Source organism: Parambassis ranga, chromosome 21, assembly GCF_900634625.1.
Source record: "Parambassis ranga chromosome 21, fParRan2.1, whole genome shotgun sequence".
NCBI lineage: Eukaryota > Metazoa > Chordata > Actinopteri > Ambassidae > Parambassis > Parambassis ranga.
In genome coordinates this window covers 19,274,662-19,299,757 of record NC_041041.1, presented here as the reverse complement: position 1 = coordinate 19,299,757, position 25,096 = coordinate 19,274,662, and the positions used below count along the sequence as shown (strand labels likewise).

The 25,096-nt window shown below is 41.4% G+C and overlaps 1 protein-coding gene across 9 annotated transcripts in view; it reads left to right on the top strand.

The window, feature by feature from the left end:
- Positions 1-25,096, top strand: part of LOC114426019 (partitioning defective 3 homolog B-like) — a 173,735-nt gene that overhangs the window by 102,700 nt on the left and 45,939 nt on the right. For 7 of the 9 annotated variants that reach the window (XM_028393119.1, XM_028393122.1, XM_028393121.1 and 4 more), the window contains 3 exons: positions 10,307-10,417; positions 10,795-11,163; positions 24,065-24,185. In XM_028393119.1, coding sequence (XP_028248920.1) covers positions 10,307-10,417; positions 10,795-11,163; positions 24,065-24,185 — 601 coding nt within the window. The remainder of the gene's footprint in view (positions 1-10,306; positions 10,418-10,794; positions 11,164-24,064; positions 24,186-25,096) is intronic. The other 2 variants (XM_028393120.1, XM_028393117.1) reach the window with 1 other exon arrangement.

The following is a 25,096-nucleotide window of genomic DNA, read 5'->3' as shown; positions in this document are numbered from 1 at the left end:
TGTTTTGCAGTTGAGTGTGTAAATGGCTCTCAAGACTGTTCGTAATTATGTCAAATAAACTGTCGAGCAGATGTGAGGATTGCTACACAGTGGTTTGCAGTGTGTGCAGCACAATGTGTTCTTTTTCCTATTTCAGTTTTTTTTTGTGTATATTTGCCTCCATGCTTATCTAAGACCCCGTTCACACTGGGGAAATCAATCCGGCTAAAGTGGGATTCAGGCTGTATCCAGATAGATTTCAATCCACCTCTCGGAGGTGGATCTAGCCGGATTGGCTCAAATGTGGCTCAGGTCTGAACGAAAATCCGGCTAGCGAATCCTGCTAGCGACCTGATGCTTTGGGTTCATGGGGACAGTGTCCGGGTCGCGTACAAAAGCCGTATGTAAACAATCCTCGAACTATGACAGCTTTGCCCTGAGTTTATTTTCAACGTGGCTACAAAGGAATAAAGTTTTTAAACCGGAAAAAAACTAAGGAACGAGCGACACTGGACAAAAAAAACTCATACTCTGTATGTTACGAGGTGCCACCAAGCTGTTTGGAGGACAGCAAACAAGGCGGATTGAGTGTGCACATGCGTGTGCCAGATTTGAAAATAGGTCTGAACGCATCCAGCTTAAAGGCTCTCCAATCCTCCTTTAGCTGGATTGACTTTCTCCAATGTGAACAGGGCTTAACTGCTCTCTCACCCCCGAGGTGTCGGCCCTTTGTGTTGTTATTTGTATCGCCCTCTAAAAAGTCCATTACTCCTTCTTTAATTTACACACTGCCTTCATGGCACAAATGAAGATATCTTTTTCACCTCCTTCACTTTTGTCTTACCATCTTAGCAGTGTTTGGAGTGCTCCACATTTCAACCGCTACCTTTTTTCTCTGTTCATCCATCTCTGCCACTCTGCTTGATTATGGTGTGGATAGGCTACACGGCACAGAGAACATCTCCAGTTTAATCTTGCCTGAGCCTTCCCCTTCACACACCTATCCCCTCCATCCACCCTTTCATCTAAACCACCAGTTCCACCATCACATCTTGCCATGAGTGCTTTAAGAAACCATATAATACACCCTAGGATTTTTTTAGACCCTTTCCTCTACACCTCACGGCTCATCACCATAAGAGGGTCTTGATTAGAGCTCAGTGATAATCCCGACCTCTTTTTCCTCTTTCTAGCCATATTTCTGTAACATCTACCCCCTGCCCTCTTCATCCACACCCCCCTAATCTTTGCATCATTCCAATTTTTTTTTCCTCTCTCCGTCAGCTCCCTCCAGCTCCTGCTCTCTATCTGCATTTGATTGCATGTAATGGTGGTAGACTGAGAAGGCAAATTGGTGCTATTCAGTACAGTTCAATCTAGACCGAGCTGCTGATTTGTCATATTCATCTAAGGGCACCTTTGATTGGCCTAATGGTCTGGAGGAGAGGCAGTATGGCACAGTCTGTCTTACTCCAAGGTCTCTGGTTTTTCAGTAGTAAAATGTTCATGTTTATCTGTGGTTCACAGGTTTGATGCTCTTTACCAACTTGCTACATTATTTTTCTATCTGTGCACCAGGTCAAAAACACACACACATAGCAATTCTTATCCTTTTTCCATATCTCAACTTCATTTTCTAAAAATCAAATTTTGAATATGAATGAAGAGCATGTAAGTGTAGTAATATGAAATGTAATTCTCATTGTTGACCCAGGCATTAAAGTCATATTCTGAATGTTTGTTTAAAATGCCCTTTAAAAGGGGACAGCTGGCTCCATCATCTGAACCGCTACCACCTGCCAATCAGAGATGCCAGTCATCTGTGTGTGTGTGTGTGAGTGCACGTGTGCGAGCACTACTCATGAATATTCATGCGGTGATAAAACATGATTGGTCACACAGTCAAACGGTTGTCATATTTGGCACATGGTTACCGTGAATCTTCCAAAAAGCGTGCGTGTATGTGTGCACCCTCCATATTGTCTGCAGTTGTGCGACCCTTTCTTTCCGTCTGAACTGTGTATGTTTTGTCTTTTTAAGATTTTCAGATTTTTCTAATAAATCTGAACATAGAGAACATACTGTGCACACCCTTAAACTTTATGTTCTGCACACAGAATTCACACGGGATGAGAGTATGGTTTTCGAGTCTGTCATCTGTGTGTCTGTTTTGTGTGTGTGTGTGTGTCTGGCTGTGAAAGAGAGAGGAAGGGTGAGAGAGAATGTCTGTACAAATAAAAATATGGCAATCTATTAGGTGAGACTGGGAAAGGACAAGGTCTACCAGACCGAGAGGGGGACAGGCGCTGCTGCTGTTGCTGCTGCTGCTGTTACCGCCAGTGCATGGTGTTTGTGTGGCTGTTGGTGTGTGTTGCAAAGAGCGTGTGCATGCTGTTCATTTTCAGTTTTACAGTAGTGTGAATTTATGAGAATCTATGATAATGAATGCATGGCTGCCTGCTGGCTTGTAATCATGTGCTGCTGCAGTTGCTGTCTTCTATGTATTTTTATGTTTGCTGACTATCCGTTGAATAATCTATTCATCACAAAAAAATGAATAAAAAAATGTAAAAGTATTACCCTTGGCAAAAAACAACTTAATAAGGAGTGCTGCCTGTAATGAAAGAGGCTTTGGGCCACGAGCCCCTTTCTTTACCTCTCATTGATACCTATAATTACACTCTCCCCTATACTGTCCCATTTCCCCCCCTCTTGCTCTTGTCTCTCACTCTGCTTTCTCCAGCTGGTCATAATGCAGCACCTCTGTTAGACTTAAAGTGCTCCATCGTGGGGACTATTAGCCCATCTCCACAGTGGGGCCCATTAGGACTGACTAGCTCTATTGTGGGCTGTGTAATGGTTCAGCTTCATGCTAGGCCTATTAGCCTGAGTATGTACATACTGTATGCCAGTGTGTTTTCTGAATGTGTGATTGTGGTGCCTGGATGAAAAGGTTGATGGTAGAAAATGGACGTACTTTGCTGCTGCTTATCATTCACAGGAGGCAATTCTGATTTGTGGAGCTTTGCCTTTGTTTGAGTTAATTTTGTTCTGTTACATTTATATGCATTCATGCACTTTTACTGTACCACACAAGGGAGCGGAGCTGTTGACCCTTTTTTAAATAAAAAATCAATTAGATCGTTATATCTTAAAGACATTTAAAAAATACTACTTGCTACTACTTTGCTACTGTACATCCTCATTAGCAGTGATTCTGGAAAAGAAGGATGACTTGTCATTAAAGACACACCAACTTTCACCAACTTTTAAAATCCATCTTGCTAGGCTGTGGACTGTATGTTCTTTTACCCAAATAACAGCAGTTTGCACCAGTCTGGCAGCCGTGTGTGTCCTTTAGGTGTGACTATGGTGACGGTAGAGAAAAAAACTGATTGTTAGCCTTGGATTGAAAGGTGACTCTTCCGGTGGAGCATACCTTCCAAGGAGGTCAGTCAGACCTGTTGCTGCTGAGAGGAAGAACAGTATAATGAGACATAGTCAAGTTGTATTACCTTACTCACATTTACTGCTTATAGCTACGCAACATCACCAACTTTTGAACTCTAAATAAATACAACAAAAATGACAATTAATGTTGTATTAATGCACAACTGTGTATTATAGGTGCTGCAGTGCCCCTTCTTCCATCGTCCCTGACACAATCTGTGGAGCTTTGTTTACCTTAGGTTGAGGCATCAGAAGTCAGTTGACTTGGTCAACATAAAAAGATGTGACCAGACAACCCTCCCTTGTCAGCAACAAGTTTCTCCACCACTTTCTTTGCTACTGTGGTGATGAGTCATGCCAACCTAGACAATGCCTGGCCTTTCAGTCACCTTAAAATTTTACCCACTGCAGTCATTCTTCCGGCGACGAAGGGCTAATCATCATGACTTTAACATGATGATGATCTTTAACACTGTCTGTCTGACTTGAAAGTACCACAAACTCTGTGCACGTCAGACGACTTCGAGTCATCCTTGCAGGAGAAAAGACAAAACAAACTGTCTTTTGACCAGACATTGAATGTCATTGTTTCATAATTAGAGAGCAACATGCTTGAAACAGGGGAAGGACTCTGCCAATCAAACACCATGACAGGAAGTCATTGGGGTGTCACTGACTGATGTCATGCCTGCCAATCATCAGTGTGTGCATATGTGCTAGTCATTGTGGCACACTTGTCAAGCACCCAGTGCCTTAGGGATCCATTTGGCAATGATAGCAGAGGGAGTGTCTGGGGGAGGGAGTGAGAGGAGAGCAGGAGAATAGAAGGAATTGGTGAAGTGAGAGTCACAGATGTTTGCACCAATGTTTTTCTGGTTTGTCAATGGGCTTTTGTTCTCATGCATGAGTGTGGAACAGTTCACCAGACAATGTATGCATGTAGAATTGTGCTGTTTCTTATGCCTCCTACACAGTGTTGCACCTGTCTTTGGCAGACTAATGTGGCACAGTCACCTTTCTTGCCATCTGCAGCAAAGGCAGGTGCAGTACTTTTTTTAACATATATTCTGTCTCAATTTACAAGCTGTTCTAGCTAACTTCTCTCCTGCCAAAGATAAAATTATCTTAAAATAACTACATTTATAGGAGAGTTGAATTTGACTGATTATATTGTTACTAAAATGTGCATAGTAGTAAGACTGTAAGTATGAAATAATAATGTATGGTGTCATATACATGGTGTTTGTGTGGAACAGCAGGCATGCTAACTTGTCATTCCTGTCTCAGACACAGAGCATCGTACCTGCTGTTCCGCTCACATCTCCATCATGTGTCTTGCCAAAGCTCAGGTTTAACTTCTACTACTACTACTTTAAAGTCTTTTCATCTACCAGTGGTGGAAACCCAGTGTCAGCTGATGTATGTAAATAGTATGCTGACATAAAATGCTCCACTAGAAAATTCTGTATAATTATAAGCATTAGCAAAAAAAAAAGTTGGGATCGTGCTATTTAACATTCATTTGAACATTTAAAAGACTGAAAGAGAGGCATTCTAACTACATCAGTCTAATGTTTATGGAGGGATAATGCTAGCTGGGCTGGCTAAAGCTAACTCACTCACTTAAGTGGGACTAATAATTAACTGCAAGGTCAGTTTGTTGACATCAGCCAAAAACATCTGTGGTGCTGCTAAGATATCAAGATATAAGATAGATATAAGATATTATTGTATTAGCAGTAACAAGAGCATTCACGCCTCTATTCCACGAGGACACAAGAAATGATGTTGGCGATCTTTGCAGCAGCAGAGTAATTATTACATGACTTTTACTATATTCACATCGGAAAAAAAAGGTCTGGACCAATGGTAGTTAGGGCCATGACTGTCTGTCTTATTGTTCTTCTGTATCTGCTGATTGTTCTGTTTAATGAAGCTGATATTTAAAAACACAGTGAGTGAGGAAATGTCAATCATCTTGCAGGCTTTTGTTATAATCCATGATCAGAACTGAAAGTCCCCCTGGTAAAACATCCGTCCTCGTCCTACCTTCCCCTGCACAGATGGAAGCTTTAAGAAACCTGGGTATATATTTCTAATTAAGTCTTTCTCACATGCTAATGAGTAGCCATACACTTTCCATACAGATTGTGGTGTTAGCTCATGAATATTCACGAGTCAGCGTTCTGTTCCCACTAATGACACAACAAGAGGTAATGTATTCATCCTAACTGGCTGCTAATCAGCTGCTAATCTTACGCTGATATTCCTTGTGAAATGATTCTCAAGTGATAATGTCGTAACTTGTAAATTTCAAAATGTGTTCGCGGACAATGAGGCCATGTGTATGTGTGCATGTGCTGTTTGATTTATCAACAAGTTATTTATGTTTGGCTAGTTATCTTCTCTAACAAAGTGTGCATTTGGAATCCGATGATCGAGGTTTTGTCCTGTTTTGACTTTGGCTTTTTTTCTGCTTCCTTTGTTTTTGTAATGATGTTTTACATCATAACTGAATCTGTGTCACTGTGGGTATGTGTGGGAGTGGATGTATGTGTGCTGCTTCCCAGGATAGTCCACTAATAACATTGTTTAAAAAAAAAACAGTACAGGAGGAGACGGAGAGCAAAAGGTCTAATTAAGCTGTTAGGTGTCCATTATCTTTTTATATCTGTCTGCTCTCTTGCTTTTCCATAGTTACAGATGGTTGCAAAAGTAGTGCTTTTTTGTAATCAATTGTGTCTCTCACTGACCCCTACAGAGAAATCTGCAGTAAACACAGAGACTTCTGGGAGACTAAAACAAGAATAAGTAACAAACATATTGTGTCTGGTAGCCATAGGACATATGTTTGTAGTGATGGTTCTAAACTACACCGACAAATATGCCTTTTTTGGCTTGCAAATACATACATTCTGTGGACTGTAAGCTGCCAATTCAAGCTTCAGATGTCCCATCTCTGTACATCTAAAAGGTATTTTGTTGGTTTCAGATCTGGTGAATAAAGAATAGGTCACTGAACCTTCCAGTATCAATTGTTATACCAGAGGCAGCTGTTAGGTGGTGGTACATTTAGGTCAGCAACAATACTCAATTGATGAGTGTTCTTTACCATTATTTACTTTTCATATTCCATGCCTTCACAGTCAGAACTGAAAAAAAAACAAGTGTCTATAAAAAAAATGAGCCAGAGATCTGTACAGAAGGTATCAAGAGCTTATATGACATCAATAGTACATCAATGGTTAATCGTTAATGAATGTTTCAGAGAAGAGAGAGGGAGTATGCTTTTTAGGGTTATTGCTTGTCATTTATCTGAAGACGATCACACAATTGAAGCAGGGTATTCCTGTTTTTTAGTAGGTGTGTCCATTCTCTTCTGTCCCCCTGTGTTGGCTTCTTGTGTGACTTGATCAAGGCCAAGCTCATATCACTGTACTACCCTAAACGGTGCTGTGTAGTAAGCTGGTGTCACTTTTGCATGCAAGGAGCCCTAAAACCACCATTTACAACACTTGTGAACCTAAAATCTATCTCACTCTATATGGGTCAAATTTGACCTAGAACAGACTGTAAAAAATGTAGCACCTTTATTTATTTATTTAAAGTTTGTGGCATATTTACTGGTGTATAATTGTCAGAAAAGGTCAAATTTGACCTGAACATATGTGGGGATCTAAAAATCTGCTGAGAACACACTTCAATAAAGGTTGATTGATTCCTACCAGAAGCCTGAATTAACAACACAAGGCAGGTTTGGTACATGGAGCATGCTATTGATACCTAATTGTGACTCCACCACCTGCATGTCTCAGCAGATCATTAATCAGATCAGGCTGCAGCCTCAGATTTTAGCTGACAGGAGTCAGGAGCCCTGATTGTCGTGTGTTGTACTCCATCCACCAGACGTGCCATTCTCTCTTCATCAAGGTGTTGTGTTCCATTGAAGGGTTAATGCAGTGGATGTTTTCTGCATCATGCTGTGACTACATTCTAAAGACGTAAATAAAAATCCAAAGGAACTCTGCAATTTGAGTCATACTCCAGATCAGCCCATCTGGCACCACCAATTACTCCCCAGTCAAAGTCACTGACATCACATGTGATGTTTAACATGAAGTGAAGCTCCTCACCTGCACCGCCATTGATTTCATACATTGCACAGCTGCCACATGATTGGCTGATTGGATAATTGCACAGATAGGCTGATGTACAGGTGTTCCTCATTAGGCACTCAGTGAGCACGCTGCATACAGTACCTCAATGCCGCTGTGTTATTTAGTGTTTCACCTGGACAAGCACTGCTATCAAACTGATTTTGAAAGGACAAATCCATTTTTTGTTGTTTTCTGGAGAGAGAGAATTTGCTCCATACTGATGTGATAGTGTCACATAGTAGCTGCAGATTTGTCAGCTTCACATCCATGGTGTGCATGTCTTGTTCCACCGCATCCCAAAGGTGCTCTATTGGACTGAGGTCTGCTGACTGTGGAGGCCATTTGAGTGCAGTGAACTCATTGTCATGCTGTCGATGATCTGAGCTATGTGTGACATGGTGTTTTATCCTGCTGGAAGTATCCATCAGAAGATGGTACGCTGTGCTCATAAAGGGCTGGACATGGGTAGGTAGGCTCTGGTCTTTAAACTATGCTCAGCTGGGACTAAGGGTGCCAGGAAAATCTCCCTCACACTAATACAGCAGCAGCCTTAAACTACTGATATAAGGCATGATGGATCCATGCTGCCATGCTGTTTTCACCAAATTCTGAGCCGATCATCCGAATGTGGCAGCAGACATGGAGACTCATCAGACCAGGCAGTGTTTTTGCAGTCTTCTGTTGTCCAATGTGGGTGAGTCTGTGTGAACTGTGTCCTCAGTTGGCTGTCCGTAACTGGAGTGGCATTTAGAGATTCCTGGTGCCTTTCTATCAGCTCCAAACGGTTTAACCATCCTCCTCTGACCTCTGACATCACTGGATATTTTCGCCTTTTCAGACCATTCTAAAAACCATGCTGCATTCAAAGTCACTTCACGTACCTGTCTTCCCCATTATATGGCTGCTTTGAACTTCAGAAGGCCATTTTCACTATGTCTCCCATCTGCTTGGCTAGTGAGTGTGCATGCTTTGTATACCCCGAAAACAAGTTTAGATGTTAATATGTAGCACTTTTACATTGTTGTCTTCTCATTCTTGGCAGTGGTGACATCGAGGAAAGAGGCAAGTATAAGTTTAGTGAGACAGGTGGAAGCTGTAAAACCAGACAGTGAGGACAGAGGGGTGAAGGCGAGGTAAGCTATGTATAGATAGAGGCCAAAATCAGGCTAATGAGAGAAAAGTAAGAGAACTGAGGCAAAAAAAGCAGAAAAGGTAAAAAAGAATGGTGGTGAAAGAGGGGTAAGTGAGGGTGAGAGAGAGGGAGTTGAAGGAAAGGGTAAGCCTCTGTAGGTAGCAGTAATTAGAGCAAGGCTTGTCCCCTGTGAGGCGGATACACACACATGCTGTTAATGCGCACCGATGATTGTAGCCCTTCATTGGCCATCGAGTCCCCCTCTATGGGTGGTAAATAGGCTTCACCATCCCCCATTCACATTAGGCATTTCAAAGAAACCTATTACCTCCGTCCTCACACTACATCTCACATCAATGGCGAGATATGCACAGGCTAAAACATGTCAACAAAACAGCCACACTTTAAAGTAGCCATGAATGTTCCTTTAAATAATACACTAGGAGGTGCCGTGATCAGCAGTAGTGCGCAGCATAGGTATAGACAAAAGCATAATACATCAATAAATTCAATGGATAAATAAAACATGAGGTCTGTTATAAGGTCACAGTTTGCATGTTGGAGATATTAACTATTTAGCAGGTTTGATGGGCTCAATTCACCATGTCCTTCTCACTGCCTGGCTGTTGGGGTGTAAAGTTTAATGAGCATCTGTGGGTCATTTTTTGAGCAGGCTGTATAAAGGCTTATGGTGTTTTTATCCAGGGACTAGATGCGTGAATATCTGTCAGATTCTGTCCCTGTGTCTTGGTGCTTCTGTTACATATCCACAATATACTATGAGCTATGTCATGCACGTATGGTTTACATTAAGGAACATTGTAATATTGACTGTCGTGCCATTGACATCCAGGATCTAACATTTCCCACAGCGACCAGCAAATGTCAGCCTAAAGCTGTCATTCCACATTTAAACCTCGGCATCAGGTGTACTGTATGTACACTATGTGTGGGTCTCCTCCAGGTAATGAGTGTCCAGTAGTGCTGAGTATGCTGTTGATGCTGACCACACACACAGACAGTATTGACTGGTGTGGTTTGAGTATTGATATGTGGCCACTTAAAGACTATTGTGTTTATGCCATCTTTTAATTTAGATTAGGCTGCATAGAGTGCATTCTTATTGAGCAATAGCTGTAATTGGATTACCCATATACTTATGTATTCCAACATTCCTTACATTGACATTCACTGTTTGGATATACAAGACAGTTAAGAACCACTTACATTATATTGCCACTTTGTATTTGTCTGCCTATTTAGGAGCTATTTATAAACTTTTCTTTATTCTTTTACCATTTAGACATATTTTAATGTTGTATGGTAAAAAAGTGTAAAAAAAAAACAACTTCTGAGGGACTTACAGTCCTCTCCTTTTGGTGCTCAGTGAACTGAATGTGCCAGAAGCTCTCACTGAATAACACAGTGTGCACAGCTCAGTGTATGTGTGTTTGCTGCGGCAGTGGTGTTAATGTGATGTTTGTTCTTCATCTACATCTATAATATTTCATCATGTGGAACGCTGTTAAAACCCCCATGGAAAGCTGTGTTTTCTGTGTTTCTAATGATGTACCGGTTCTCTGTCTAGATTTGGAAAGAAAAAAGAGGAGAAGAAGGAAGCAAAGGCCACTCTGCAACGCCAGAAGTCCGACATTCTGAGTGACCTTGAGCTTGAGAGGATGAAAGAAGAAAGAGAGAGGTGGGGAGATGTTTGGAGATGAGATAACACCTAAAATACTGTATGCATGAAGACATCTTTGTCACTGAGAGAAACTCTGTAAACCTCTTTTGTTTTCTTGCTTGATCACAGATGATTGTTCACTTATCCTTTTCATGGAACACATTGAAACCACTTGCCATTCGTTTCTTTTTTTTATATAGTGCTTGCTATCCGTGCCAATCTCTCTCTATTGTCTCTATGCCTCTTCACTACTTGCCTGTCATTCCTGAGCTTGATGCCCAGGATGTGCTTCTAGGTGTTTTGTTTAAAGATGTGTCTCTGCAGCCAACTCATTAAAAAATGTCCTGCTTCGGTATATTTGACATGACTTAATTAATCCTCTGTTTCTCTTGCAGGATTGAGGCAGGGCATCCTGAGCTTCGAGAGCAGCGGTCCAAAGTCCAGCCAGGTGGCGGTGGCGGGTCGGCTTATCCGGATTTCGAGGATGACGACGCAGATCCCAACTATGCCCGTATTCAGTCATTCAGAGACCGAGACGCTGGTTCAGCGCCACAGCCTCTGTCTCAATCGCCTCCCTACAGTACCATTCATGCCCGCACACCTTCCCCTCAAGGCCCCTCTGGCTTTCCGGTGCATGGAAATCATGCTAATGAACCTGCAGTCATCCCAGATGATGACCCCCTTGATAGGCTGTACGCCAAAGTCAACAAACCAAGAGGAGCTGGAACCACATCTCCTCCTGCCGCTGCTCCGGCTAATGACAGGTAAGACACGGCGACACTGTCAGTGTTTTTCAGTGAATGTCATGGTATAATATAGTCACCCCTGTCAGAAGCGGATTGCTGATACCAAAATCATGTCTGACACACTCACCCTCAGCCCTCCTTTTTCCTGCCCCTCTCCCCTCCTCTTCCTCTCCTGTGTTACAGCATCTTGCTGACGTTTCATATTTTCCCTCTCTTTACCCTTCTCCCGTCTAAATCATGTTTACCTGCCACAGGCCAGTGTGTGTCTGCCTGTGTGCATGTTTCAGAACAAAGAGAAGGAGACAGACAAAAAGGAAAGATTGAATTGTTTGTGCTAGCTTTAAGCTTTGGTATAAGTGTGTACTGAAGTGCCCGCTGACATACATATAGTGTGTGTGTATGTGTGTATGTGTGTGGAAAAAAACACCCTTGCTGGGCGCAGTGTGTTCTGCTCAGCCTCACAATCACTAACTCCTTACCTTTGTTATGTCAGTCACAGCTCACTTACCTCTGAATATACCTGCCAGTAAAGATATATCCACACACACATCTACCTTATTGTTTTGTATCTGGTTTGATAGACAGCTCTGTGCTTCTTAGGGGTGATTTGTGACACTATCTTTCTTGTCCTGTGTTTTTTCCATGCACGGAAGTGCTTCGTTGTGCAACATCACAACCTCACCTTCTAGCTCTCTTAGATGAAGTAAATTGTTAAAAATAGTTTTGCTTAAGGATTTGGATCCAGCTTAAGCAATTCAAGAGACAATGTCAGATTCTGTGGGAATTACAAACTAACAAATTTGTGATTATAAACAGAAATAAAATGGTCACATAGATCCCCAACATTCCCCTAAATTTAGTTGTTGACACTGTTAATTTAGTTTATAGTTAAATATGTGGTTTCCCACCTCTCTGTTTCACAAGTCTTAAAATGTCTTGATTTTTGGAAACCTATATCCACAGCCAGCCGTCCTCACAGATAGTGCTATTCATTTATCATCACTTCCTGAAACCTGATGATGCAGACAGAAGCAAGGCCAGTATTGGCTGACAGTAATCGATGGTTCCAAAAAAAGAAGGTAGTGTGTCAGCGGTGTGTATGTGTGTGTGTGTGTGTGTGCGCTCAAGTTATTGTGCATCAAGGGAGGCCAGAGCCACTGTATGCATGTGGGAGATAAACAAAATCGCTAAGGACTCCATTCTATCAGCACCTTAGCAAAGCAGTGAAGCACAACTATTTACACACACACACACACACAGACACACACACAGGATATTGTGGTAACGGAAATACCAGCAGCATACATCTCAAAAATGTAGTTGTGTGTGCAGACTGAATAGTAGATGCAGATAGACTGCTGCCTGTTCATCAGCTGCCACTAATACACAGATACCGTATCACCAGTATGCTATTTTTCGCTGGCATTACTCTTCCATGTAATTTCCTCTGTAACTGCTGGCTTGCCTCCACTAATTTGAGGCTCTGTGAAACCACTCCGTGACTGGGTCTGAGGCCTAATAAATGCAGCCTGTGCTTTTTCATGTCTGCAGGTGTTACTGTCATACAATATGTGCAAGAAAGAGCACAATGTGCATCATCTCTAGAGTTTACAACGAATGGTCTGAAAAAGAGAAAATATCCAGAGGGAGTGGTTTATAGGGTTAAACCAATCAAAAAAGGCCTTTTACTGTATTTTCCAGACTATAGGTCGCACCAGTCAAAAAATGCGTAATGAAGAAGAAAAAACCATAGATAAGTCGCACCAGCAGGCCAGCGTAAATCACTACGTTTTTTAGCGTAACGTTGCCTCTTGAATTCCTCCTAACTTAAGTGGTAGGGCTGTAGGGCATTGAGTGAGACACGCGCATTTCAACAAGTTCTCACGCGGAGAAATGATCAGCTTCACCGCACAGAAAATCCTATAAACATCCTGTAAATGAATAAAAGGCAGACTACTGTGCGCTCATATAGCTGTCTAAAATTGCGACCTGTGGCCTATCGGCTCAGCTGCAAGCAAGCGTTCCATGAACGTGCGTGTCACCTATGCCCGGAATGCAAAGTGTGGACAAGCTGGAGGTGGAAGAGAACCGTCAGGAGAGGGACAGAACAGCTAACATTATATTTGTAATAAGTCGCACCTGAGTATAAGTCGCATACCCAGCCAAAGGATGAAAAAAGTATATAGTCCGTAAATTTCGGTACTTCTTGCCTATTGCCAGTAGACAAGTTTGGCCTTTTTATTTGTTCACAGACAGTGATAGTAAACAGCAAAGGTTGATATGTCTGGCTTTGTAGTGTATCAGCATCATAATGTTTGTGTTTTTATTGATTTCCTCTGAACATTTGTGTTTTGGAAGGACAGCAACTTAACCAAACGGCATTGTGTTATATCACGCTGCCTGCATCTCAGTTCACCTTTAATTCCAAAGGGCATAGCGGCACAATTCTTATGCATGGCAAAGTTTATTGCAGACTAATTTAGCAAACCCACAACAAAAACGCACACACATGCATGCAAAGATAAGGCGATTTTTCTCTCTCTCTCTCTCTCTCTCTCTCTCTCTCTCTCTCTCTCTCTCTCTCTCTCTCTCTCTCCACTCAGCTCGGAGCTCGTTCCCTTTGTGTTGTACTCTCTCTGGACTTTTCCCATGGTGTAATAAGCCAACAAGGACTGACCCTGACATACAGTGAGGGATTTTCTACCTTCACATCCCACCTAAAGCCCAATCCAAAGTTCTGTGAGGCGCTAGCATTAAAATAATTCAACCATTACTTTAAAACCAAGTCTTGGCCTTCAAACAGCTCTTTGAAGTTGTGAGGGCCAGTCAGATGAACAACAGGACACACACACACACACACACACACAGTCCATTTTCTGAAGTGACCACCTAGGCCTTGGATGAGAGCTGCCCTCGGTTTTCTTGAGTGGGTCGCCCCCTCCCACCCTTGCCCAACCACCACTACCCACCCCTTCCAAGTGCCCCTTACAGGTTACCATAACAACCACGACCTCTGGCACTACACCAATTAGAAAACAATCAGCCTTGAGAGACCAGAGTGGAGTGAGCTTGAGAGAGAGAGAGAGAGGGGGGGGGCACTGTAGTACATGAGTAAGAGATAAGTGCAGCGAAATAACAGCAAGAAATAAGAAAGGAACATAAGGGAGTCCAAGCACGGGTCCTTGAATTACAGTGCAATACAGTGATGCTTTTCATTAAGATCTACTGCAACCAAATAGGGACGGGATATGTGCAACCATACAATATAATGTAGTGCAATAAGAAGGAAGGCTACAGGGTAAAATCTAAGGCACACATTGAATGCAACACATTGAATTTATGTCCTATTTATTTATATAGCACAATTGCAGTTGACCACGTGTTGTCAAAGTATGATATATTCTATTGGCCTAAACAACATGTAAACTGTAAAGGAAGTCTCACTCAAATTAAAGGGCAATGAGATGCATTTTTAGTAAGGTTTTGAAATATGTTGAGGATTGGTGCTGCTCAGGTATATACTTCTGTAGCTATGGGGCAGCCACTCAAAGGCTTGGCTTTTATACCTTGCTCTGAAGACATCTAAGAGCAACTGGTGAACTGATCTAGTTGTTCTATAGCTGGTGTCTGATGATGTATGAGTTCTATACCACATTTAAACTATGAAAACTCGAACAAAACTGGACAGGCAGCCAGTGGTGGGAGTAGAAAACACCTGTAATGTAGATTTAAACTACTATATTTTGTATTTTCTTTCATAAAACTGTCCTCTAGATTTTCTGAGAGATGCTAGGACACAAGGTTAAACACAGTTAATTCTACTGTAGCTACTATGCCACAGTACATAAAGGCAAATCCATCACTGACAGAACACTCCTGATATATGTATTCAAAGCTGGAGCAGTGAAACATAGGAGCTGATACAGGAAACGGGGAGGATGAGCTTTTAGATCTGCCTGGCTGGTCACTGGAGAGACTTTCCTTTCCTTCATGTTAATTAATCAGAAATTTTCTCAGCTCATTGAGTGTCACACACACAGGGCTCCTTTTACACAGTAAGACATATTCACTGTCTTCCACACACTCACACTGTCTGTGGAGGGCCAGGTTTAAGAGTGCTGTTTTTTACATTAATCATCCCTTGTAGGTAATGAGAGCCTGCAGGGTGGGGTGTGTTTCATACTCAAATGCACATATTAAAGATTCATATATATGCATATAAAGTGAAAACATATATATTAAACTGTATACAAACCCTACTAAGATTTAAACATGCTTTTTTTGGTCACATATATACAAAATCAATCATTATGTGCCAATCCAAATTAATAATAAACTCCTTCATATATCCATAGAAGGTAAGTATGCTATAACAACATATCACTAACAATAATTAGCAATAAGACAAAAGGTAAATGCACAATGTCATATATTAGATTTGCTTATGGGGTGGCTTTGCAGTGAAAATGGTTGCACCAGGCGCAGTAACCTATAGGCTGATTTGGAAAGAAGAATTATATCTAAAGTTGACACTCTTTATTTGCAGATCTATTATTGACTATCCACCAAAAACAACAGCTTTGGTTGTTTGTTAATGAAAATAGCAAATACCCTTAAGTGCTTGCATAATGTAAAAACAAAATGTATCTGACTAGTTTCAACTTGAAATGAATGGTGGTTCTACACACACTCCCATAGTCCATTCAAAGAAAGTCAGTAAGGTATGGATACTTTATTTATGCATGAAATAATTTACATTGTTATGCAAACTATAGAATTTGCAGCACAAACTCAGATTAACACAAGTGGATTCAAGTACCATAGCGGATACGAGGGAGACGCTTTAAGTGTTTTGGGGACCAAAAGGAGGTAAATGGAAGGTTAAGTGGGGTTAGGAACAAAGAAACAAAGAAAGAAAAAATGTGGAAGGGGATATGGGGAAGAAAGGGTTGAATGACTGTTTGGAATGAAAAGGAACAAATTAGCAGGAAGGAATGGTAAGACAGGAAAAGAAGGAACAACTGACAACTGAACTGAACAGAAAGGAGGAAGGATTTGGACACATAGCTGAGGGTCAGTGCACATGGAGAGCTGCAACATTTACAAAATGAGGGCGATTTAGACAAGACACTTGGTGGTCCAGATTTTGTAGGCTGAGAGGAGACATGAGTGGACCCAAAATAATTGTGAGAATGAGAAAAGTGGATCAACTATTGAGAAGAAAGGGGAAAAGAGGAGGCAGCTAGGGATTCGGGGGGGGAGAGGCTAAGTAGATGTTTTGGGATAATTCAGATGAGATGGGGACAAGTTGGACGCAGCGAGGACATGCGAGGAGAACAAGGAGGAGGGGGTCAGTGGGTGTCTGAGGCTAAAGGTGCACATTAGATTTAGAAAAGTAGATGGGAAAGAAGAACAACAAGCAAAGAATAAACTCAACTGAGATGCTGGAAAGAGAGGAATGAGAAGAGGGTTTTCGGGGTTGATGGGGAGCAGACAAGAGAAAAGGGCCAGAGTGTGTGTGTGTGTTTTCCGGACTCAAAAGTGTGTGATTCAGCCTGGCTAATAAGGAAAAGCTCTCAAGAGGCACTCGTGTGCTCCATCCCTTCCTCCCCCTCCGCTCTCTTTCTTTCAATAGACCCTTTTCTAGGTCTCTCTCTTCCCCCTGTTGCACTCTTCCTCTCATTTATGATTTCCGCCTCTCGTATTTACACAAGTAGTTCTCAATGAAAAATAAATTCCATGCAAAGGACATCCGCCCGCAGTACAGCACGTACACGGCAAAAGGACACATGGGCACATACACTCAGCCTCTTATAAGGACGCGCACAGATGAACACACTAAAACTTTCAACACAATAGACCGAAGAATAGCTCTGCACGCGATTCATGTTATTTTTTTCTGCGCATAGATGCTTGTTGTGACTAAGTATTTCCAGTTGACATTCACTATATTTTTATTTTAAAAGCCTGTGCATCTGTTTTTAACCTTTTCCTAGTGTCGCAAATTTATACTCATGTGTGGTTGATAGTTCTGCTGTATGCAAGAAATTTCAATAATGTCAAATAATAGCTTATTTCCTGTGCAGTAGTATCATTATACAAAACACAACTTACTGTAAACACCACCACAACTGCACTGCCTACAAAATAATTCTGAGTGGTGGAATGAGTGGTTGTCAATATTGTCTTTCTTTAATTTGGGGTCACTGTTTACAAAAGTCTTAGGCTGTGATCCATATTCTGTACTTCTTAACTATTTAGGATGCCAGAAAAATAAGTGTTACTGTGTCAGATCTAAGATGTTGTATGCTAAAAGTACTAGATCTCCTTGCACCAATCCAATATTACAATATGTATTTAGTAGCTAGATCAGGTGTTGGATAGTGGGGGTAGCCTGTTTACTTCAGTTCTATTATTGCAGTGCTACATTTTGTGTCAGCAGCACAGATGTCCCAAAAACTGATTTTTTTTTAAACCAGGCTGTGAACATGTTCATTTCTGCTGTAAAGTTTGCCATTTTAACACGGGAGTCTGCGGGGATTGACTCACCTTTGGAGCCAGCCCCTAGAGGCTGCTGGGTGTACTGCAGTTTGTACTGCTTTCACATGGGCTTCCTGTCTCAGAGGTTGCTGCTTGGTGATGACAGGTTGCTTTTATCATTCATGTGTTTTAGTATGGACTCTGGTTGCTATTAATCCCTCCAGTTTTACTATGTTGAGCTTTAAAATATATTTAGATTAATATATAGCAACCTGCAGCTATTGTGATTGGCTAGGACATTAGGCAAACTGGTCTCCTGCAACACACACACACACGCGGCTGTTAAAGTCAAAGGGGAATGTCTGGCCAGACAGCCTGCCTACATGATTTCATGCCAGCTCAGTTTACCACCTGTAGCGCAGCCTCTCTGTCTGTCTATCACACACACAACACACACACGTATACGTCTGCACACACAGTAGGCTTGTCCATATAATGTCATGCCAGACAATATTCCATCTCCACAATACTCACACTCAGACACACACGCACACACACACACACTGATTGTCACCACGATAGGATGCCAGCCTCCTCTGCCACTGTGAGTGTCGCTCTCGCGCATGCAGGCATTCAGACAGCTAGTCTGATTGATGTCACGGCAGTCGATGGAGCGCTAATTACTCCCCATGCGCAGACAGTGCCATATAAGAAGCAGTGTCATATCCTGTCAGCTGCATTTTAAAAACACGTGTCACTTCCTGTTAGCCTGTAGAGGAGAAGAAAGTAACAAAGCAACCTGACAGCTCCTACATGTGCCCACGCCAATGCACACACACACACACACAGTATTACTGAACCTTTCTCTCTCGCACACACACACCATCTCCTTCTTGCCCCTCTTCTTCTTCTCCTTTTTTTCCTCTGTGACCCACCTGCCAACGTTGGTGATCTTTTGTTGTCAAACTTCATTAGTGGAGATGTCAGCTAATTAGAACCAAGCACAAGCTTGGGAGATTAGGAGGAAGAAGATGATGAAGGGCGAGACGAGGGAGGAAAATGGGAGGCAGGGCAGAGGAGATGGAGATGAGCAGATGATGAAGAGATTAAGACAGAGTGGGAGGGAAGGGGAAATGCAGGTGGAAATGACAGCAGAGGTGATTACCTGGATAAACTGGGGAGGGTGGAAGGATGTGAGAAAGTTGATGAATGGAGGTATGAGAAACGGTGGCACAATTGTGAAGATTTACTGTAGTATATTAGAAAAATGTGAAAGGAAAAATAATGTAGCAAATTGTAAGTAATCCCATGTGTGTGTGTGTGAGAGATAGGGGAAGAGAGTGAGAGCAAGCAAGCAGCAAAGTTTGATACAAGATATAGGCAGAGACAGCTAATGCATTGACCTGTGTGCATTGTTGTGGTCTAGCTGATCCTTGTAAGACACAGCTGATAACGATCCTCGACTCTACAGCTACACACCGGGGAGAACACACACACACACACAGAGCCATCTGTGGATGTGTGGACAGAAAAAAAAATGTCTACAACTCCATCTTGTCATCTTCAGTCAATATACAGTAAAGCTATATTTTCTCTGCTGCTCTCCCTCGGTGTGTATCGACTGTGGTGTGTGTCCTGTCTGATGGCAACTTAGGAATAAAAACAAGTTTTTAGGATATTTGTTAATGGAAACATTCAAATTATTATACCTAAAATGTTGTGTATTTTTAACATTCATAAATGGACTTCTGCAAAGGCTTCTGCTTTAATATTGTCCATCTCATTTGAATTAGAAGTCAATGGTCATTTGCTGAAAAGACTGAGGTGGTCATCAGATCCTGTGACCTTTGTTAGCAGCTTTAATTGACAAAAAAAACATCCCACTTTCCTTGAAACAGGGGGAGGAACCATTTAGTATACAGTATGTACCAACTCTTAGGCTTTTGAATCAATTGCAGTTTATGCTTTCAAGTGTTATCGATTTTTGCAAATGGCTATCATGACTTTGTGTTTGTGTTAATGAAAGAAAATACTACTCTCAGAAGGTCACTGGTTGTACAGGTGTGTATTTGTAGGGTTTGTTTTTTTCTTTTAAATCTTTTTTGTATTGTTTTGTTTTCCTCTTGTGACGCTTTCTGCTGAACAGAATTTAATTTAATATATCTTTCAATACAATTTTAACCTAAATATTGTCATATATGTCTGTCTCACACCTGATAGGGTGTATACGATTTTGCTTAGGGTGACTGGCAGGGTTGTCCCAGTTGTCCTCAAGGTCCCATAAGCTTCATTTGGCACACTCATATCGGAGACATTAAAGAGAGATACATGTAATAGGCTACTTTGAAGCCAGTGTAGGGATTTAAAAACAGAATATGTGTTCCTCGATCTTGTTTTGACTTTATTTCTCTGACTGATGTGGCATTGAGTCCCTGATGATACCAAGATTTCCTACTCTTAGGTCTCGTGTTAGACCTGAGAGTAGACCAGTCTACATCTATGACAGATGTGTTTGTAGACTGTCCTGCAGTAGGGGTTCTCATTACAGATTCTCATTTTTGTACTCACACACACACACACACTCTCACCTGCCCATATGTGTGTAAATCAGAAATCTGAGTGACATATTTCCCCCGTGTCAGACCTAAGAGGAGACCATTAATCACCTGTGTGTTTGTCCATCTCTGGCTGGACCCTGTGTATGATGCATGTGTCCCTGCTTGTGTGGCGGACTACACTGCAGTCCCGTGGCCATTTTCTGTCAGATTTATTAAACCTTGCAGCTCACAGTCATCCGTTAGAAAGCACTAAAAAACATTTGCTGGGTTTGTCATTATTCTTTGTCTTTTTTTCCTGTTCTATCCATCTCACTATCTGTCCTACTACAGAGGGGACAGAACATCAGTTAGGTATGACCCCAAGACACCAGTGTAGGTAATAGATGTTCCTTTTGTCATTTGTTTTATTGTTTATTAATGATGCTATTAGATCTAAGTTTAAGTAATGATAATGTCAGTATTTACACTTTCTGTAGGCATAAAATATCATAATATATCTCTCAGAGAACTTAAACCATAACCTACAGTATTCCCCCTGAATGGATTGTGCTACTGCAGGCTTTGACAGATCCTGCATTACATCATTAAAAATTCATCTTAAATATACATGACCTATGATCACATGTCAGATCCCAAAACTGACTTAAAGCAAGCCAAAAAAAATACAGGGAAAAGAAACCACATCCATTACATCCAGTCTTGTAAATATTTATAGATATTAATGACAATGATGGATTCCCTTTCCTGTGGATACTGATATATTTTAAGATGTTTCTCACATTATTAATGGAACAGAAGTCTTAATTATTGATAGCAGCATTATTAACAGCTAAGCCCAAGTTTCAGAATCTGATTTTAAACATTTATAGAATTATTATTGGTGTGACAGAACAAGAGCAAGAGATTGATCTTCCTGTGTGTGTGTGTGTATGTGTGTGTGGTATGGCCCTACATATTTTAGGCATAGAGTCAGCACAAGCACAATGCTATGCTATAGGCTGCCAGTACACTCCATCTGATTGGTGTATAATGATCACATGTGTGTTAAAGGGTGAAGTCATACCACTCTGCTTTCTCCGAAGCTAATCAATAGCCTCCTCAGGTTCTGGTGATGGCTGCGCGTTGCCTACTGTTTATCACATTTATTTATTCCTGTGCTTTCCCTCTTCTTTTTATGTGTGATGATAAATCATGTAAAGTACCCTTTGTGTGTGAGTGTGTGTGTATTTATGAGTGTTTATTTGTGTGTGTGTGACAGGAAATGAATGTACATTTTACCACCCTGAACTCCCAGGGCCCATGTCAATAAAGGTGAGATGCTACATGAGGTGTGTATCATCTGAGTGACATAAGCTGTAGCTAGCTAGCAATCTAAACCCCATGCCTGTTTATGTTTGATGGTGACACAGAACAGAAATCCCTACTCTCTCTTAAAATGTCCCTGCAAATTGCTCCCCCCTTTCCTCATCTGTTTGAGCATTCATGAACTAGAACTTGGGGCTATCTTTGTGAAATTTCGTGTTCATCTTTTTCTGAATCTTTCATGTGTTTTTCTACGACTTTATATGCAATCAGTCTTTCTAGGAGCACATGCAATCAGAATGGTTTCATCAGAGAGCGAAGGCAGGAGGAAGGGAAGATGGGATTCTTGGTTTGCCAATGCATGTTTATTTTTGTCTTTCTGTCTATGTGATGAGCTGCCAGCTTGTCTGACATGATTGACTGCAGTTTTTTTTAAGGAGCACATGCAACCAGAAGGGTCTAAATAAGTAAATGAAACAAAAAAAGGGGGAGGCCCTCTTAAGAGGTGTGTCCACCATTACTGTCACTGTGTTGACTGAGCTCCTTCTTCATGTTGAAGAAGAGGTAGCAGCCTGATGTTTCCAAGCAGGCCGGATGTTGGATGAGTAGAGATCCACATTCCTGGATGGCAGCCATCATCTCTGTGGACTCTCAGACAGTTGCTGACTTGCATTTTTACTGAAAACAGAAATACAGCAAATGCTATTAAGGTCCAACTTTCTGCAGAAGCACTCAGATGGAAGGAACCAGAGCTGGATTGCTCATCATCATTTTGTTCCTTGTACATGGATGCAGTTTCTTTCACGGCCTCCAGTAAAAAGTTTCAGTTTTTTTTTTTTTTTGTATTACTGATGCTAGTATAGCTTTAGGTGCATGCTTCTGGTATGTGCTGTGTTGTAATTCTGTTTTTCCCCACTCCACCATCATCACTGTGGAATTCCTTTCTGCATCTCAGTTGCCAGACATATATGGGCGTATGTTTTGTTTCCCCTTAGTTAATCTGTTTTTTGTTGGCTGTATGAGATGACACTGACTCACTGCGCAGCCAGTCTGAGGGGATAACCTGGCTGAATACACTCACACACAACCTGTGTTTAAAGAGGACTTATTACGCTTGTCCTTACTGTCTGTCACATACATATGTAATATAATATAGAATTTAGGATAGTCGTAGTAAACATGGCCGAACTATAAATTTTAGCTTCAGCCTGTTTGGATATGAATCTATCATGTTATGTAGTATTAGCCTTGAGATGCTAACTCTGAGCATCTGTTCAGGACAAATAAAGACCAGTAACAGCCAGGTCTGCTGGATATTTGGTTAACTACGGTCATCAGTGTCAGCAGTAACAGAAAATGTAAGCTCACAGATCAGCAAACAATTGATCTTTTTCATGTTGCATGGCCATGAATCTGACACACACACACATACATCAGAAGTTTCAGGGGTAGTACCGACATACGTAGAATAAACTGCTTTTGAATAAATTTGTATAGCCATGCAACATCAGAGAAATAAAGCATGTCACTTAGGCAGAGTGACAACCAACAACAAGACCATGAAATTTTCCCATAAAATTAAATGGACATCTAATTAATATGTCCCTAGGGCAACATGGAAACGAGTCCATCAGGTGCACAGCACGATAGTGATATGACCAGTTTCAGGCAGAGGCTAAATTAAATGTCTGTATTATAGGTACTCTTTAATTAGGAATAATCCTGTGCGACAGTTTATATGTAGCACACACGGCTTTAGGTGTGTGTTTTTATAATATTGGTTGTTAGTATTTCGCTCTTCCATCAAAGACATCCCAAGCATTTTCTTGCACTACTTGGAAGGCATAGGCAGCATAATTGTGTTCAGGGAAGTAAATATGAGCGTGCTGCTTTATAAATGACCTGATTTTGCATCAGTGTTTTTTTCTCCTTGCACCAACTCAGCTCACGAAATTGCAAACTGCAGTTCTAATGGCACATATGGGTGCATACAGTACGTCTACAATATGACTTTCTACATTTCCATTATATGTGTGCGAGTGGATTTGTGTATATGTGCGTGACTCACAGGCTGCAACAGAGTTCAGTGTTAATATTTCCTGTGTTGACAGAGAGAGAGAGAATATTCATAGAATGATTGATGTTTTTGTTTACTTGCCTGTTGCAAGAGAAAAAGAAAAAGATGGAAAAACAGATATTAGATGTAGGCAGTCAGAATGATCAAGAGTGTGGTCTTTGGCGTGCTCACACACACACACACATACTTAAAACAGGTGGCTCTGTCTAGTCTTTATCTCTGCAGTCAAACTTCTGTTGTCAGGAAAATTTGAATGAACAGATGGCTTGTGTCGACTGGTTCATCATCAGGACAGTTATGTTTTACGTTACATATTGATGATGGCAGGATTCAGATGGTCAGAACCAACACATGCTTTCTCAGATGCAGAAACCCAAAGTCTGTTGGTGTTTGTTTTTTTCAGTTTATGGATTCATTCGCCATTTATGACGTGTCTGTTTTTGAACTAAATGTTTTCTGTTTTTGCCTCCTCCTGTGTTTGTATGTGTGTGTGTGTGTGAAGCAGCATGGACAGGATCCAGCAGCTAAGACGAGAATACCAGCAAGCGAGAAGAGAAGGGATGGTGCCACCATACGAAGAACTGGACCCGCGACGCAGAGGGCATGAGAACGACCCACACAGGGTAAGCAGGGCACAGTACAGTACACGCAAACACACAGGGAATGACATACAGGTCAGTCAAATGGCCTCATAATTATTAGCCTGTCTTTGTATGCCAGCTGTGAGTACTGGCCCACACAGTATTCACAGTATTGTGAAGCTTCTTATTCCCTTCCAGCTATCAGTGTGATCACTGCTTTTATTGCATCAGTCGAGTGATCAAGGCCCTTTAGCTGTCAGTGGCGAGGTGCTCTTTGACGTGAATGGCTCCTGTAGGCATTGAACTGATAGGGCTGATATGATCCACTTTTCACTGAGGATGAGACACAGAGGAGATGAGTCTCGGTTTAACTCACTTGTCATCCTGCAGGTGCTGATGTTTTTTTTCTTTTTTTCTTGTGAAATCAAAGAATTATAAGCACATTTATTTTCTTGATCTCAGACTGGCTGAGTCACGCTCAAAAAAACACGTCTGGCAGTGCTGTAATAATGTTAAATTATTAATGCGCTAACGAGAAATCACCTCCCACATTAGTTCCAGGTGTCACCTTCCAGTGACAGTGTTTGCAACTGTTGCTAATGAAGTGCAAGGACATGTAAATGTGTACTTTTACATATTTGATTCTGACAAAGCGATTGTTTTCACTTCAGCTGTTAGGTTGTATTCTGGATTTCACACGACTCCTTTGTCACAATGACTGCTGTAATTTAGGGTTAGGCAAAGAAATACCTCATTTATTTTTACACTCAATGGTGGTGGTCTATGTCTGGATGGGAGCAATGCATTAAAAGCCATGGATGTCCAAACACACTGGGATTTATTGCAGTAGTGTCTCCAACTAACTTTGATGATTCTGATTACAGAAACAGATCACATAGAATGGGGGTAAACAAACCAGAGGAGTGTCACAGTGACATTTAAGCTTCTGTGGT